The sequence below is a fragment of the Sus scrofa genome, chromosome 10, assembly GCF_000003025.6.
Source record: "Sus scrofa isolate TJ Tabasco breed Duroc chromosome 10, Sscrofa11.1, whole genome shotgun sequence".
Classification (NCBI taxonomy): Eukaryota; Metazoa; Chordata; class Mammalia; order Artiodactyla; family Suidae; genus Sus; species Sus scrofa.
In genome coordinates this window covers 29,490,231-29,508,939 of record NC_010452.4, presented here as the reverse complement: position 1 = coordinate 29,508,939, position 18,709 = coordinate 29,490,231, and the positions used below count along the sequence as shown (strand labels likewise).

The window sequence follows — 18,709 nt, the reverse complement described above, 5'->3', positions numbered from 1 at the left end:
GAACATGAATATCATGATTTTACGTTTAATTTGCTATCCTTGTATCTAAACTAACAAATAGGGGATCAGAAACTATTTCACATAACAGTTATTATTAACAATTAACATTTAGGGAGTTCCCGTTGTGGTGCAGTGGCTAACGAATCTGACTAGGAACCATGAGGTTGTGGGTTCGATCCCTGCCCTTGCTCAGTGGGTTAACGATCCGGCGTTGCTGTGGCTGTGGTGTAGGCCGGCAGCTGTAGCTCCGATTAGACTCCTAGCCTGGGCACCTCCACATGCCATGGGAGTGGCCCAAGAAATGGCAAAAAGACAAAAAAAAAAAAAAAAAAAAGATCACTAAGGAGTTCCCGTTGTGGCGCAGTGGTTAACGAGTCCGACTAGGAACTATGAGGTTGCGGGTTCGATCCCTGGCCTTGCTCAGTGGGTTAAGGATCCGGCGTTGCCGTGAGCTGTGGTGTAGGTTGCAGACACGGCTTGGATCCCGCATTGCTGTGGCTCTGGCATAGGCCGGTGGCTATGGCTCTGATTCGACCCCTAGCCTGGGAACCTCCATATGCCACGGGAATGGCCCAAGAAATAGCAAAAAGGCCAAAAAAAAAAAAAAACAATTAACATTTAGATGGCACTTTGATACCCCGGGAAATTTTCCATACAAATCTTCACATCTCACCTGCCAAAACAGGTGAGAAATTAAGGCTCAGAAAAATGTGAAGGGGCATAAAAAAGTCACCTTATTCTTCTTCATATATTAAAGATCCATCACTACCTAGATTAGGAATAGTAAAAACAAGTGCATATGATTGATCTAGAAGAGGAAAAACCAAGAATAAACATAAAATGTGTGTTTATATATCTGAAGCCACTGTGGTGTAGAAAAGAGATTACCTGTTGTGTGTAAGACCAGGAAGATACAGCCAAGATCACTGGCTGGAATTTCCACAGAGACAAATTTCTAATAAGTCCGGCCTTGTGAAAACAACAGGGTTATATTACAACATGCCCAGTCCTCAAAACTGGCAGTGTTCTACAGATGCTAAAAAGAATCTTCCTGAAGACATGGTCAGGAAGGTTAATGTGGGAGTTCCCATCATGGCTCAGCGGTAATGAACCTGACTAGGATCCATGAGGATGTGGAGTCGACCCCTGGCCTTGCTCAATGGGTTATGGATCTGGGGTTGCCATGGGCTGGGGTGTCGTTTGCAGATGCAGTTCGGATATGGCGTTGCTGTGGCTGTGGTTTAGGCCGGAGGCTACAGCTCTGATTCAACCCCTAGCCTGGGAACTTCTGTATGCTGTCGGTGCAGCCCCCAAAAGAGGCAAAGAAAAAAAAAAAAAAAAAAAAAAAAAGAGGAAGAAGAAGGTTAATGTGTAAAATGGCTGGCAAAATTAGGATTCCTAACCCCAGGTTTCACTTAAGCACCACTGCTATTTAAAAATATTCTCTCCAGAGAATATTCTGAAAATATTCACAAACAACACAACTGCCTCACCAGGATAAGGCTTACCATGCATAAAGGATGCATGAGCACTTATGAAGGGAATAGACAAAACTGAGTATGAACAGCTTCCCACCTCAGAAAACACAGCGATATGGGATCCTTTCCTGCCCAGTGGAGAGATTTCTACATCTGCCTTTGACCTATGGGAAGAAGTTTCATTGCAGAGATATGCCCAGAGCATTTTTTTCTCCAACTCAGTCTGAAGTCACATGTGAGAAACAACAGTTTCTTTCAGTTTGTGATTTTTTTTTTAATTTATCTTACTTTCTGAGCATTTTTAGAAATACTAAGTTGTCTTAAGAATCAAATTCTATCATTAATAGGTAATCATAATAACAGGAAGAAAATTGAAAACTCACTTGTGAAGTGTTATAAAGAATTTTCATTCCATTGGCATCAATAAATGCTTTTCTTCCCAACTTGATGTTTGTAACACTTTTTAAACTCTGTAAAATTCCTTTCCGAATGAGCATATTCCTGTGCCGATTATCATGGCGGTGCCAATCTACATAAATTGTTAAAAGGACTTGGACATAGCCTCTGTCTACAGCTCTCCTGGCATTTGTTTCTTTAACAAAAGAAAATTGAGAAAGAATATTTTTTAAATAAGAGACAGAATAAAGCAAATTAAACATAAAAACCACAATACTGTAATGAATTCTTATAATTCTTTTTTCCCAAAAATATGGCATCCACATATTTAAATATTTTTTTATTTAACAAAATTAATATAACAAGTTCCAGACAGCAAGTTATAATTTTCCAGAAACCTGCCCATATACTGTTGTGTGGTTAATAAATATCAAAGTATCATTACTACAACTAAGGCTATATCTTTCTAAATGCTGAGACTAACAAAACTTTCATATATTTTACAACTTACGAATATACTGACTTTGATTACACCAAATGGAATATATAAGCCTTTAATTTATAAGCTGTGAGTATGATTTTGTTAGAGACCATTATCATTATTACAACTTCCATTTACAAACTTTGTGTGTTTCCACTGAAATTAACCCCACTGGATCGCAGCTCCTAGTACAGATCTTACGTGTTTCCATTGATGAATTATTTTCAATTTTAATTACCCTCACAATTACATAAATATTTCTGTTCTATAACAAAGCTAAGTTAGAAATACTTAATGTTATAGTGAGTGAAATGTAAGAAGCGCTATATGATTAGAAGATGGTGCTTCGGGGTCACGAATTTTCTAGTGTATGAAAACTACATCAACTTTTTTTATAAGCACTCAATTTTACTGAGTGAATTTTAAGAGGAATAAATTCACGAAGTTGATCTTTTTTATTATTTTTTACATGTTAACATTTAAGACTTTTAACCGAAAGAATGCATTTCACTAAGATGGAAGCAAGGCTATCTTATCATGGCAACATCCTGGGCCACCTAGCACCACATGGGTGGGCCAGTTAAAACAGTGGAACACCAAGTCACCTGAGGTTGTTTAGTTACAGAGAAGCACCAGTCTCATCCTCCTCTAAGGTCACCTATAAAGTGCCCCCACCACCGGCTCATGGCATGGACACTAAGATAATGCTACAGGAAGGCTGTGCTGCTTTTAGTTGCCTGAAAGAATTACTGAAGTTTCTAAATGTGCTTATACATACCTAAAACATAAAAGAAGACACTGAGATCAACAAACGTAGTAATGCCCTCTCTGATATTAAACAACTGGAAGAAATGGGGTGGGGGGGGGCTCTTATGTATGGAGGTATTCTGTTTAACACCTCTACTGTGTCTGGAAGAGCTAGCTTGCTAAGGCTGTGCCTATCTACTACAAAATCAGTTCAGTTGAGTTCCCAATGTGGCGCGGCAGAAGCGAATCTGACTGGTAACCATGAGACGACAGGTTCAATCCCCGGCCTCGCTCAGCGGTTTAAGGATCTGGCGTTGCCTTGAGCTGCGGTGTAGGTCGCAGATGTGGTTTGGATCCTGCATTGCTGTGGCCGTGGTGTAGGCTGGCAGCTGTAGCTCCAATTTGACCCCTAGCCTGGGAACCTCCACATGCTGAGGGTGTGGCCCTAAAAAGCAAACAAAAAAACAAACAAATCGGTTCAATAGTTTTGACTAACACCAGTTTCAAGTATTTTAAATGAAGATATACAATTGGTTTATACCAACTGGAATATATAAGCCTTTGGCTTACTGGCTTTCTAGGATTACTAGTAAAAAACTTAAAAGAAATTATTATTATAAAGTCATTTGAGACTGTGGTACTCTTAAAAGACATTACAATCACTGTAACTCCTATTACAAACTGTGTCTTTCCAATGGAATTCCCAATAGCCTAGAAGGTATTTAGGAGAAATGTTTAAATTCTTAAGAGATCAAGTAAGAAACTTGCCCATAACTCAAACACAGGTGCTGAGTGACTCTTAGCAGAAATGACCAGAATGCTGTCTGCAATCTAGGCTCATGCTACTTATCAGTTACTTTGTTACCTGATGGAGTAAATAGATATGCTTACCCACCACCCTCCTCTGAAGAAGGGGGGTAGTAAAAGGAAGGTTACTATATAAAACTGAAGAAAGCTATCAGGATTTCAGTCATTCTAGGTCAATTAGTTTCCATAAAATACTTGAAACTTAGGAGTTTTAGTTTTTACTTAGAATTAGTGACGTTGTAATCAGTGATTCTGAAAAGTAGTAAGCTGTAATAGTTTAGTTTTAATGGCTATTTTAATCTATTCCGAATCAAAAATACATACCTATATTAATTTAGAAAAATAATCTTTAAACCATCTGAACCGCAAAGGCAGGACGGGCACATCAAAGCAAGGCTACAAATATCTTTAGAAATGAATCCAAGTATTTTAATCTTGGTCTAAAGTTTACCACATCATATGTGGAAATAAAGCTATGTGGGTAGTCTAATTGGTATTTCGTTTCAAGGATAAAACTGTTAACTGAATTTTATATACTCCAGTGTATGATACTAATACCTAAGGTGATTTTTTTCAATTCAATGCATCATTACCAAATATCAGATTTTCAATCAATTAATAATTTGCTACTATTCAAGTAAACAATTCTGGTCATTCAAACTTAAGGGGAAGTTCGTCTCACCTTTGATAGACAGTCTGGGGGAAAAAATAACATTGAAAGCCATTAACACAGATCTTTGGGACTAAACATCATTGTGGTTAAATAAGATGTTGACTTAATCAACCAATGGGCATGGGAGTGCTCACAAAAATTAATATTTAAAATATAGATACTGAGTATCATGGAGAGAGGAAGCATATAATGCAATATAATGGGTATATAATGTGTAATTAGTCTCCAAAGGCTTTATGGCATGAAAAGATACATTCTTCTAACGCTGCAATTCTGAAGATAAAGAAAGCAGTGCTTTAGTTTGTAAATGTATTTAGTAATCTGTAAATTTACATTAAAAGTCACCTTCGCCTTTTAATGTCACAAATTTGAATTTCTGGTAGAAAGAACATTTCTAGTAAGAGGGTTCTAGACAAACATCGTATGTTAGAGACAGTATTTCCAAGGTACTCTTTCATGATAAGGGTTCTCAGTGCCATGTTAGCTTCCCTCTACTAACAAGGCTTTATGTTTATATGAGTAACTTAGAAAAAGTCAAGGTACTTCAATCATTATGTAAATGTACTGATAAATTACAGCTCAATAAACATAAATGACATTAGCTATGATGCATATAACTCAACTGTACTAAAAGATAAGATCAACTTTGACATTAAATTATTATAAGCTTTATAGCCATAAACTAAAATCTGTATTTCCAGTTTCTTTAACATAGCAGATAGAATACTCAGAAAAACAGTATCTAGTATTTCTAGTATTTAAAAACTTACTTGATTTTAGCAATGCAGCAAGAGTGTCTAAAGCAACCCTGTCAACATGAGAAAACACAAACAACAACAAAACTAGTAAAATTAATCTACAACAGTAAAGGCAAACAATCTTTGCAGATAAGTAATTAGTATCTACTTCAAATGTCATTCCTGTTATATTCAATAACATATGGTGTTTCTCTGTACAGATCGCTTTCTTCAGGTTAAAATTGGATATGAGGAAGATTGAAATAGCAACAAAAAAAGCACCAAAAAACATTTAAGAAAGAAAAAGAAGAAAATTCACAATGTCTAAGTCTTTATACCAGAGATGAGATGAATGGAAACAATTGTGTACATGTATCTGACCCTGACGGAGCTGACAAAGGAACACTACTAAGAATTACAGATTCTGATTCATTAAAAAAAAAAAAAAAAGTTTTATCCCAAATAAAGTTAGTAATTAAAAAATTCTATAGATATTTGTAGCTTTCTGACTTTAAAGTGTTTTGGCTCTATCCAGCAATAATCCTAAGGTTTAAAGTGATAACAACTGCAAAATATTCTAAAACTAGAAGGTTTGGGGAGAGGATGTATGAGCCCTTAACATTTCTCAGCCATTAGCACCAAAGAGAATAATGACCTAATTAACAACTCAAAAATCCTTACTGCCCATTCTAGGACAAAGGAATAGCCAAAAAAATTGAAAGCACTTATGTGTTATTTGAATATAAACATGCAGTTACCCACAGTGAAATCAATGGCCACTGACCAGCTTTAAAAGGTATATATAACATCACTGGGAAAACCTGTAATTCAAATTCTTTTTTTAAAAAATGAGTTTTTGAAGAAATGGTACTTACGTCCAGTAACTTTAAAATTACAAAGCTACATATGATGTAGGAAGACTTAAGAAGGATAATTTGCATAAAAACATGTACCCTGTCAAATTTAAGCATGTCACTCATCACCAATCATTTGTTGAATGCCTACTAGATCCCCACAGCAGCAGGCTCTTTGAGGGGATAAAATTAGCAAACACACTTATCTCTTGCACAGATAATTTTACAATCCAGATGATGTAATAAAAATGTATACATTTCTGAAAAAACTACTTAAGAAATGAAAACTGAAAAGAAGGTAATCAAGTCAATAAAGCGGCAGACACATTAATGGAACCCCCAGATGTGTGTGTAACCAGAGGTGGGTAAAGAGTATAATCTAGCAGAGGATTTAAGATGCTTATTGGTTCACAGTAAAGCCTGAAACAATCACCCAGGACTAAGCTTAGAGTAAGTGCTCATTTATAATAAATGCTCATGACTGCTACCATCCAAGTTGTTAACAGTTCCACTTTGGTTTATTGACCCAAATAAAGCAACCATAGGAACCTTTATTTAAAACAAAGTTTACACAATAAAAACAGAGGCATATGCTTGAAAAAATATAAATTCAGGCCTGTAACTTTCTCAAAACAATGTGAACTTTCAGTCATAGTGAGCTAAAAGTAAATGAAGATTATAAAATTATACCCAGAATTTTAATAGCACTGAATCATCAGCAAAAGTTTTTCCATAAGGTTAAAATTACACAATAAAATGTCCTTAAGATTATAAAACTATCAGAATAAGGATGACTCTTTTTTTTTTTTTTTTTGGCTTTTTAGGGCCACACCCACGGCATATGGAGGATCCCAGGCTAGGGGTCTAATCAAAGCTACATACAGCCGCTAGCCTACGCCACAGCCACAGCAAGGCAGGATCCCAGCCACGTCCACAACCTACACCACAGCTCATGCCAATGCTGGATCCTTAACCCACTGAGTGAGGTCAGGGATTGAACCCGCAACCTGATGGTTCCTAATCAGATTCATTTCCGCTGCACCATGACAGGAACTCCAAGGAAGACTTTTTAATTGACAAAAATTAAACACAGAACTAAAGGGATCTTCTAAGTAACGTGGCAATTTTGAAAAAAAAGAAAAGACTTCATTCACCAAGACCTAATAAATGCCAAAAATTGCTAGTGGTGCCTTGGTTTTTAGTTTAATTCTTAAAAAAAAAAAAAATCCTGGTCCATAGAATTGGCATATTTTATAGATAGGGAAACCAAAGACTTCAGAATGTAACATGCCTCAGGTCACATAAAAACTAAGTGATATGAAAAATGAATACTATAAGCTTCTTATTGAAAAAGAAAATTATGAAATCAGAAATGCCAGTCTCCTCCAAAAAAGATAGGCTGAAGTCTTAACCCCCAGTATCTCAGAATGTGACCTTATCTGAAACAAGGTCAATTAGGATGTAATTGTTAAGAGGAGGCTACCCTGGAGCAGACCGCCCTTAATCCATCAAAACTGATGCTCTCATAAAAAGAGGGAAGACTAGTTGACAACAGACACACCAGGAGAGAATATCATATGATGATGGAGGCAGAGTTTGAAATGTTGCAACTACCAGCCCAGGAAACACTACAGGTTGTCAGCAAACCACCAAAAGCTAGGAATCGGTGTGGCTGGATTCTCCCCTGCAGGTTACAGGGGAAACACTGGCCCTGCTGACAAGTTGATTCTGAACCTCCAGCCTCAAGAGACCACAAATTTCTGTTAAGCTACCAACTTCGTACCAGGTACTTTATTAGAAAAGCCCTAGGAAACAAATGTAATCACTTGGATGCAATCACAAGCAGTGAACTCATAGGATTTTCCCATTGATAGCTCCGTCTTCATTCAAAAAATTTTAAATCTTAATAGTACTTTCAGAAACAGTCTTTCTCCCAGCTAGCCATTATAACACATCCGAACCAAATAAAAGTGCTATAACCATTTCTAATCCTTAAATTACATGGTTTTCTTTTTATTGATGTTTATTCTTCAACACCAACAAAACTGGGATATGTACCCAATTCTTTCTGCTTGTTCCATGGCTCCAGTAGATTAAAAGAAATTATGAAGTTTGGTGCAAAGTTGTCTTGATAATATTTTTACCAAAATGTTATTTAAAATGTATTTTTTAAAACTTCAGTAACAAGGAACTTCTGAAATTCTGTGTCACTTATAAGCCAGTATGAATTTATAAAAGTTACCCCCAAATTACAGCATATCAGATTTATAGAAATACACAGTTTGTATTATGTTAATTGATTAGAATTTCTCAGCACCGATATTTTATACTGCCTCATATATTTTTCCAGTCTTCATATGGAAGATAATACAACTAACAATGGCTTAAAATGCAGCCTGCAGCTTGTTCATTTAGGCACAGTGAAGGAAGAAAAGTTTAAGCCCCACGTATTTATGAAGTTACTTTAAGTTGGGGGTCAGTCTTTCGCAATGACCTCCAAACCTGCGGGGAAACTCAAAAAGACAGGGTTCCAACAACTTTCAGAGTTGCTTCCTTTCAGATTAACAGTGTCTAAATCCAAATCCTAAAATAGGAAAGGAACGGAAATTCTAAAGGGAAGCATCACCCTGCAAACATAAATAATAACCCTTAATCTTCTTTAACCAAACACAAGGCATTGTTTTAAGGGGAGGAAGAAACCCGATGCAAATGCTTTAGCTGTCAAGATTGTTTCATTAAAGGAGAGACCCTATGATTATTCAAAATGATAAAGGAATCATGATTCAGATATTTGGCCAATGAATAGTTTATCCCTTTTCAAGTAAAAAATAAAAACGCTTTTTCTCTTTAAACTGTAAAGAATGAAGGGATAATTTAGATAACTACATTCCTTTCTCAGAAGTTTAGACCCGCTGATTTCTACATGGTTTTGGATCTATCCCATGTTGTATATTAAAAAGATACTTGTAAAATGTTCTGTTTCTCCTAGGAATTGTTTACATTAGATTTGGTAACTTGGTTACAATAGAGTATTGGAGATCCTTAAGTCGGAGATCATAACCATTAGATAAAGATTAATTATAAAGTACTTCAAAGATCACGGAGAGAAAAGGCATAAAAAATTTTAAAATAAAGAATATATTTTTGTGTTAACTAGATTCCATTGAGATCCACAGTACTGCATTACTGACCTAAACTAATGACACTGCATTAAGAGAGGCACTGCGCTAATGACAGCATTAAATCCTCGCAACAACCTTATGATGTAGGCACAAATACTACCATTTTATAGATAGGAAACTGGGGCACAAAAGAGTTAGATAACTTACTTCTTAATTCATATCACAGAGCCAGTAAGTGACAGAGCAAACCTGCAAATCCAGTTCTGCCTGCCTCCAGAAGCCCACCCATTTCACTCACTGCACCAGTCCCGCAAGCTGGTTTTACTAACTGTGATACAAAATGTATTCTTTATCTTGCCACATTTCATCAGATGCTCTAGGATTGTGTGCATGATCTTTTAAATACTCTGTCAGCCCACCAAATAATATTTAATAAATAATTACATGGGCAAGTAAGCTCCCATTTTTAAGACGAGTGCAAGCTAAAACACTTGACCTTTATTAAGAAAGCGGGAAAAGACTGGACACATTCTGAACTTTGTAAAATTTAACCCAAGGACAAGTTCTTCCTTACAAAAGAATCACTCCTAATAAAAGCAGAAAGTATGAGAAAATTAGAAAAGTCACTATCTTGCAGCCCTTTAAGAAATAATGGTTCTAGGCAATGCCATTAAGTATCGCTAAGTTACTAGATGAAAGGGAAAAAAACCACTTTAACTCAATGATCTTAAGCAGTGCAAAACAGAGACCCAGCACCACCTATGAAACATGGTAAAAACAATTTAAAAAACAAACAAATCTAATCAAGCCTCTAGCCTCATCGGTCTATAGAAAATTGGAAGACATACCTACAAGTTAAACGACCCCAGGAAACAGAACCAAAAAAAAAAAAAAAAAAAATAGACTGTTACTGATTGCAAAGATTAAAGACATGGCAATCAAATAGAATGTAGAAACTTCATTTCAATCCTGATTTGAGCAAGCCAACTTAGAAAAAAAAAAGACATTTCTTAGACAATCAGACATTAGATGATCTTAAAGAATTTACTAATATTGTTGGACAAAGAAATGATATTTTGGTAACAGTAAAAAAAAAAAGCTGTGTGTCTGAGAGTGATCATATTAAAGAAATTACAGAACAAATGTAATGGCTGATATCTGCTTTAAAAAATACTCCTGGGGTGGGGGGAGTGAGGAGGGAGGACAGGGAAGAGAAAGACAAAATTAAAACATAAGAAGGGTGATTATTGTTAAAACTGGCCGACTGGTACATCAGGGTTCATTATTCTATGTTGTGTAGGTTTGGAAATTTCATAAACATAATGAGGGATAATGTATGTATCTGGTTAGGATTCTGACTCAAACAAATCAACTGAAAAAAGGGCATTTTGAAACAACTGGAAAAAACTAAACACCCTGGATTTTAGATTGTGTTAAGGAATTAATGATTTTGTTAAGAATGATTATAGTATCATGGTTATTTTTTGGTACCTATTTAGCACAATTACATACTGAAGTATTTAGCAGGGAAATGAGAAAATATCTAGTATTTTCTAGTACAGAAATTTATATATATGTGAATAACATCTGGGATTTGCTTAAAAATACCCCAGAAAAATAAAAGCCTGGAGGGGGAATAAAGGAAACAAAAATGGCAGAATATTGAAAGCTGTTGAATATAATAAGTAATTAACATAAATATTTCAAGATAATTAACTCATTTAAAATAAATGCTATATTTACTTGAAAACTTCCATAATAAAATTTTTTTAAAGAATGACCATTAATATGACTTAAGAAAATACTAAATATAATTAATAACTGGAAATTGCTTTCATTTTCTGAGATTGAAAGACCTAGAAATGAATACATATATATATATGTATACATATTTGTGGGTGTGTATACATACACACAAACACACACACATAATGACATATATTTTGAGATGTATATACACATATCTAAATAAGAAAAAGAATGACATTATTTTGACAGAAAAGAAATGTGTAAATTTTAAATAGGTCCAGATATTTTTGAGTATGAAGGAAATTGTCATTAAAAGATTGCAAAATTGGGTAGGAAATATAGTAGGCACTCAATAAATGTTTCTGAATGAATGATACTCTGTAAATGGTCTTTTTTTCCTATTATAGTATCTAGGAATGTTCAAAGTCTAAATTCCTATAATATTACATTCTATTAATTTAAAGTTTCCTAATTTTGACATATTTTTGAAGATTAAACTTAATAGTAAAGAAAATCCATCATAATAAAATCACTATTTAAGAACTCAGAAAGGACCCTAGGTAACATTTAACTCAACCTGCTTATCGCACAGATCAAGATGATAAGGCCCCAAATAATGAAGGATATACCTCTATTGACACTTAAAACATTTACTCACTTCATAAGACCCGAATTCTTCTTACTAAATGGTCCGATGATTTTAAACATCAGTTCCACAACTCCATTTTTCCCTAAAGATACAGAATTCACAGCTGGGATGGGGAAAGAAGATGTAAAGATACATACATTTCTCAGTAAGTGGAAAGGTTCATCTTTGATACACAGCCAAAACATCCACAAATTGTTTAGTAAATGTGAACTCAAGTCCCTCGTAAAGTCCACCCTAGGCAAGACTTCAAAGGAAGATTTTGTTTTTCTTTGCTTAATTTTTTTAAGGGAGGTTTCTGGGAAACTGCAGTGCATGTTGTTAAAACATAATATCAAAGGCTGCCAAAGGGAAGATGAGGTGGGAAGAGAAGGTAAACCAATTATGAAAGGTCCTAGAAGTTGTCGATGCTTTCACTGCCCAAAAGGAACAACAAGTCAGATCTGCACTTTCAATACAGGTCAGATCTCACAGCACCTCTACAAAAGATGGATGGGAGAGGTACATTAGGAGGCTGGGGCCTAGGTGAGAGGAAGTGAGGGCCTTCATTAAAACAACTGCAGAGGGAACAGCTTTAGACAGAACACGCAAAGCATTACCTAACCAGAAAATTGTGCCTAGCATTTTCAATCCTGAACGTGTATTATAATTTAAATATAGATTAAACCATTTACTAGCCTTCTGGTGCTTAATTCAATAAAATGCCACCAAAAATGCAGTTCCTAAAGGTCTGTATAACACTTTTAATTTCCTCTAGAACTGTTTGTTACCCCATCATCCCTTCTAATTTTAGTCTGTTTTTTTTTCTCCTTTTTCCTTCATTGGAGTACTCATGGGTTTCTCTGTTTTATTTTTAATCCAATTGTTTCTTTTAAAATTTAAAACATCCAGGTTTTAAATTTTATAATGTATTTTTTTCTACTATTTCATTCCTCTGCTTTCGCTGTGTTTATTGCTCTGTTCCTGATTTTTTTTATATCTATATAGCTATTCAGTCACTTCCTTATACTCTCTTCAATTATTTAAGTGTTAATTATTTAAATGTTCAAAACTATTTTCTGGTGAGCACACCTCTAGCCATACTGTCAAAGTATATACACAGACAGATGAATAAAATACACACACATGATTAGCATTATTTTGCAATGATATTCTGCAATAACACAGACTCTACAATTTCCATTTCAGGTGTTTTGTTAACCATCCAAACCGCAGCGTCAGGGAATAGAAAGAAAAATCCACATCTTCGGGGGTTGGGACCTAATATTATATTAGTGAGAGACAGAAAGAGCGTTCTCTTTTCCAGTCTGCTTACTCATCCCCCTCACTAGGGAAATTAATGAGAATTCTCAAGACTTTGTCAGCTCACTCTCTTACCCTACATCATTTTTGGGGGGGTCGGGGTGGGAATGAGGTGGGTTAGGATTACAAAGAGCCATATTAAATATTCTCTTTCCTTGTCTAGAGATTTCAGAGAGTTACGGAGCTAACGTACTTTAAAATTTTGATTTCGTGTCACTTCACAACATGGAGTTAACTAAAAAGCTGTTCTGAAATACTCACAGTTGGCGGAATATACTCGTAAAAGCTGAAGGCAAGGCAAAACCAAGCGATGATTCTGCAAATTCTGTTTGACCAAATTCAAGGTTATATTTAGAGCGCCATTAATTCTAGCTTTCGCTCCAAATTTTTTGTCTGTTAAAAAAAAAAACAAATGAACAAACACAATGTACGCATACGTAACTTCTGAATAAAATGAAAAGGTCATGAAACAATGAAATTTTAGAAACAACCTATGAGTTCATATTATCAAATATGATCTGAAATAACTAAAGCTATAATCATTTTCTTATGATTTTAATACTCCTTATACTTTCAAAACATAGCTAGAAAGAAGTATGAAGGGACAGGCAGGGTGACAGGGGAGGGAGGGAGGCTGGCGTAATCCAAAGTTTAGCCTATTATGAAAAGAATAACTGAACTGATTCACTCTACACACTAGGTCTGTTCTCAGTTCAACAAGGTCAGAGCAACACCATCACATGGTTAAGGAGACTTGTAAAGAATCTAAATGTCCATTACAAATATTATTTACTTCGTAGTAACCATATTCATTTCAAACTTAGAATATAGGGAAAAAATGAACATCTTATATTGAAATAATCTAAAAATATTATCAAATACATTTCTAGAAGGATCTAATTCTTAACATAGAAAAGGAGGAGAAAGAAAGAAATCCCTGATTTTTATTCTTACAAAGAGATTAAAACGGTAAAAAAAAAAAAAAATCTGGATAACAAGAGTTTAAGAATATTATGATTTTAAACAAAGGAAAGTAAGCAGGAACAGCAAGCAGAGTTATTTCATCAACAACAAAAAGTTCAAGTCAATCGGAGACTAGACTTGTGGTTGCCAAGGGGGAGGAGGAGGGAGTGGGATGGATGGGGTGCTTGGGGTTAATAGATGCAGACTATTGCCTTTGGAATGGATTAGCAATGAGATCCTCCTGTGCAGCACTGGGAACTATGTCTAGTCACTTATGATGGAGCATGATAATGTGAGAAAAAAGAATGCATACATGCATGTGAAACTGGGTCAACATGCTGTACAGTAGAAAAAAAAATTATATTGGGGAAATAACAATTTAAAAAAATAAAATAAGAGTTCCCATCGTGGCACAGTGGTTAAAGAATCTGACTAGGAACCATGAGGTTGCAGGTTCAATCCTGGACTTGCTCAGGGATCCGGCGTTGCCGTGAGCTGTGGTGTAGGTCGCAGACACGGCTTAGATCCCAAGTTGCTGTGGCTATGGTGTAGGTCGGCGGCTGCAGCTCCAATTAGACCCCTAGCCTGGGAACCTCCATATGCCGCAAGTGTGGCCGTAGAAAAGGCAAAAAAAAAAAAAAAAAAAAAAAGACAAAAAATAAAATTTAATAATAATAATAAAAAATAAACAACAAAAAAAGTTCAAGTCAAAAGGACCTAATATTCCTGAGGGAAAATTACTCTCGGCTCACAAAGAAAAAAAAAAAAAAAAGACACAGAAAACCACTTAAGAAATTACTGCATAACGTCCTTGAATAATATAAAAATGGAAAACTAGGACAAATAATAAAGGAACTATCATAAATTTAGAAGTATAGAGGAAAATAAAATTAAAGGGGCTACAATTTAAAAGGGGCACTAAAGAATAAAAATACGAATTAAATACATCAATGTCTTCACTTTATGAAAAACACAAGAAAGATAATCCAATTCTAAACAGAAGAGGATGCATAGCGGAACAATATTAACCAATAAATAAGGTTTTCTCATTTTATTTTCAACAAAAATCTCAGAAGGGAACCCTTAAACATCAAATATAAGAGTTGAAGAAAAGTAAGAAAGAGCTAACATATTTCTTAAATAAACTAAATACATGTTTAAGTATTTAAGGCCCCTAAGAGATCTGGAAAATTAGTCATCTCAGGGATACTTTCTTTAAGACAATGCTTATTAAGAGTATTATTTAAATATCTCTACAATAAGTAAATATATGCTGAAACACACATAAATATGTAAATTGTATACACATACAAAAACACTTCCTTTAAAAAGCATTTTAACCAAATACTTTAAAGTTTAAAACTCATATGCATACCACACGGCACATCACTACTCTAAGAGTTTAGGGAATCATTGTAATCTTTGTGCAAATAGACAATTATGAACTGAATTTAGCTTCTATTCAAAGAATGTCTTTCTCTTGTTAACCTGACCTAAATCAGCTTCTTCCTTTGTTTTATAGCCTGTTTTCTCAATTTGTATGTTTTTAAATATTTTGTACGTCTTGTTGTAACAACTGATCTTACGATTTTTTAATACCTCTTTTGGTCCTCTTTACTAGATTGTAAGTTTTTAAGGCACTGAGACCTGACTATAAGATGACTATTAATAAAAAGCAAGCACATTTCACCCCCATGCTCCTCAAAGAATTCCTATCCATACTGCCTCCTTCGCACCCCAACCGCATCCATGTTATGTGTATCCTTTATAACACACACAAGCCAGGGACACAGAGATACCCAGACACACAGCTCATTTTGACACATTTTTTTTCTTCCTTTTTCCACCATATGCAATAGAATTATTCATGAATTTAGGATCCTCTAGGCTTGCAGGTCACTAGTTGACTATAAAAAAAGCATTTCATGACTAAGACCAAGAAAAAGCTGTAGCATTTCATATTTTAAAATTTACCAGCCTCAATACACAGAGACTCAATGTCACAGAAATGGTTCCATACTTGATAATCATGCAAGTGAAACCCTTACCTTTTGGCCCAATCTTTGCAAGAATAGAATGAATCTGCACCATTAACTCCTCATTCAGGGGAGATTCTTTGCTGGCATTCATAAGTAACTGTAATAATATTTGTGAACCACCTTTGGAGACTAAGAAACTCGCTCTCCGACCTCCACCTAAAAAGTTTTTTAAAAGAAATCTGTTGAAACCACAAACCCTCCTATAACATGATACTACAACTTATTAGATTTCAAGAACTATTAAAAGTGATGACTTCCAAAAGCAAACAAATACCATCAAACTAAAATTTTCCTTGATTTTATTTATATTAGGAAAAAAGCACAGAGAGTAATTTAAAATGATACAAAACTCTACACTCAAGGCTCTGAAACACATGGGTTTGGGGACACTGCAAATACCTCAAGACAAAGCAACAACAAAGAAATGACATTTCAGCTTTGAAATTCTAATACTTAGAATAGCCTCTACATGAGTATCAGAAAATTCCAAAGTACACAGGATGGATTATTGATCATTGTTCACAAAGAGAAATTAGACCAAAGGAAACAAAAACTTACCAGCTGACACCAGCTCAACAAGAATGCTTAAGATATTCAGTGTAGTCTGAAGATCTTTCGTGTTCTGAAATAAATAGTTAACTGATTTAATAAGTCATTTTAAATCTGTGATTCTCAAACTTTTTCTGCTTGTCAAGAACTACCTATATCTTACAGATGACCTTTCTGTTTCCTCTAAAAACAAATGTATTCCAGTTTTCACTATTCTCACATATCACTACAGCCTCTCTTTATTGCCCTTAAGAATTTTTTGCAATTCATCTGAGCCATTATTTTCTTATGATCAACAGGAATTAATTTGTCATTTGAATTCATCAACTTCTCCCAAACAGATAACACAAATAAATGACTCAAAATATAAAAGGCACTACAATGAATATATGATGCCTATCCAGTCACCTAGGTCCCCTCTCAAAAAGCTCTCAGTTTCTTATGTATCCAGCCAAAGTGCACATATAAAAAAAAATACATATAAATATACATGTATATACAGATTTAGTTCTCCAAACAGTATTATTGCTCTATAGATAAATATTTTATACACTGATATTTTTACATGTCAATAAATAGTTTCTTCATCCTTTTTAAGGACTACAGGATATATTGTTATATAGCTTTACCATTATTTATCTTACCAGTCACCTACCCATGGGATACTGAAATTTTTAACTTTTGCTCTTAAAAAATTGCACAAAAAAAACCATAAATATATATACTCACATGGGAGCAAGAAAAACTGTACATGGGATAAATTTCCGGAAATTTGAGGTCACTGATGTGTACATTTATTTTGATGTATATTACTAACTTGATCTTCATGGAGCAATTTACATTCTTACCAGCAATATAGAGGAATAACTCTTTCCCAAAGTCTGAACAACCAACCAAATAAGAGAAATGTTTTAACATTATATTTTGATTACACTTCTCTAACTAAAAGCAATGCCTGGATGAAGGAAACCACACAAAGAATGGAACTGTGGCCTATTCAAGGAACTGTCTCATCCCCCTAGTATAAAGATTTTATAGCATTTATACAGGGAAATTTCAGAATTGCAGTGTTATCAGCGACCAGAATGGGACTCGTATTCTTCCCCTTTCCAAAAGGGAATGAATGTTGTCTCTGATTTACCATTTTAGCTCAGAGGCTAATAGAACCAAAAGCCAAATCCAGATCAGAACCTTTTCTTATTAGCTGTGGAAGTATTAACTGGACCTCTGACTCACTGGGGAAGGATTTGGAAAAATGAGAGAGACAGACATTTGTTAAAGAAAAGAATGAACTGTGGCAGGAGCAATATTGCTATGTGCTCAGCAAAATGATTTCATCTTCTTCCTGGGTACACAGCCAAACCACATTCTCCAGCTCCTTTGTAATTAGATTTGAGCCATGTGACTGATTTCAGGTCACTGGAACCTGAATGGAAGTTGCACTGTTATCTCTAGACCTTATCCAGACAAATCTCTCATATGTAATTCACCACCTCTCATCTCTACTGACCTCAACAAATTGTGACATGAGCACGTGGAAAAAAGCAGGGGTAGCAATACTTATATCAGACAAAAACAAACTCTATAACAAAAGACAAAACTGGCATTATATAATGATAAAAGGATCAATACAAAAAGAAGATATTACACTCATTAGCGTGTACACACTCAATACAGAAGACCTAAATAAATAAAACAAACACTACAGACATAAAAAGAAAACTTAATAATAACACACAATAATAAGGGGCTTTTAACATCCCACATGCATCAATGGACAAATCATCCAGGGAGAAAACCAGAAAGGTAACAGTGGTCTTAAATGACACAAGAGGTCAGTGGGACTTAATACATATTACGGGACATCACATCCAAAATAGCAGAATACACATTTTTTTCAAGTGCACATGGAACATCCTCTGGGATAGATCACATGCTAGGCCATAAAATAGTCTCAGCAAATTAAGAGGTACATGAAAAGATATTCAATATGGCTAATTATTATAAAAATGCAAATCAAAACAAGGTATCATCTCACACCTGTCAGAATGGCTGTTATCAAAAAATCTACAAGTAATACATGTTGGCAAGGAGGTAGAAACAAGGGAACACTTGTACACTGTTGGTGGGATTATAAATTGGTGCAGCTACTGTGGAAAACAGCAT

At 35.0% G+C, this 18,709-nt stretch overlaps 1 protein-coding gene across 4 annotated transcripts in view; it reads right to left on the bottom strand.

The window, feature by feature from the left end:
- Window positions 1-18,709, bottom strand: part of AGTPBP1 (ATP/GTP binding protein 1) — a 150,308-nt gene that overhangs the window by 81,518 nt on the left and 50,081 nt on the right. For 3 of the 4 annotated variants that reach the window (XM_013989714.2, XM_005656805.3, XM_021064641.1), the window contains exons 5-10: window positions 16,553-16,616; window positions 16,004-16,150; window positions 13,254-13,385; window positions 11,703-11,796; window positions 5,353-5,390; window positions 1,862-2,070 (exon numbers count right to left, since the gene is read on the bottom strand). In XM_013989714.2, coding sequence (XP_013845168.1) covers window positions 1,862-2,070; window positions 5,353-5,390; window positions 11,703-11,796; window positions 13,254-13,385; window positions 16,004-16,150; window positions 16,553-16,616 — 684 coding nt within the window. The remainder of the gene's footprint in view (window positions 1-1,861; window positions 2,071-5,352; window positions 5,391-11,702; window positions 11,797-13,253; window positions 13,386-16,003; window positions 16,151-16,552; window positions 16,617-18,709) is intronic. The other variant, XM_005656806.3, reaches the window with a different exon arrangement.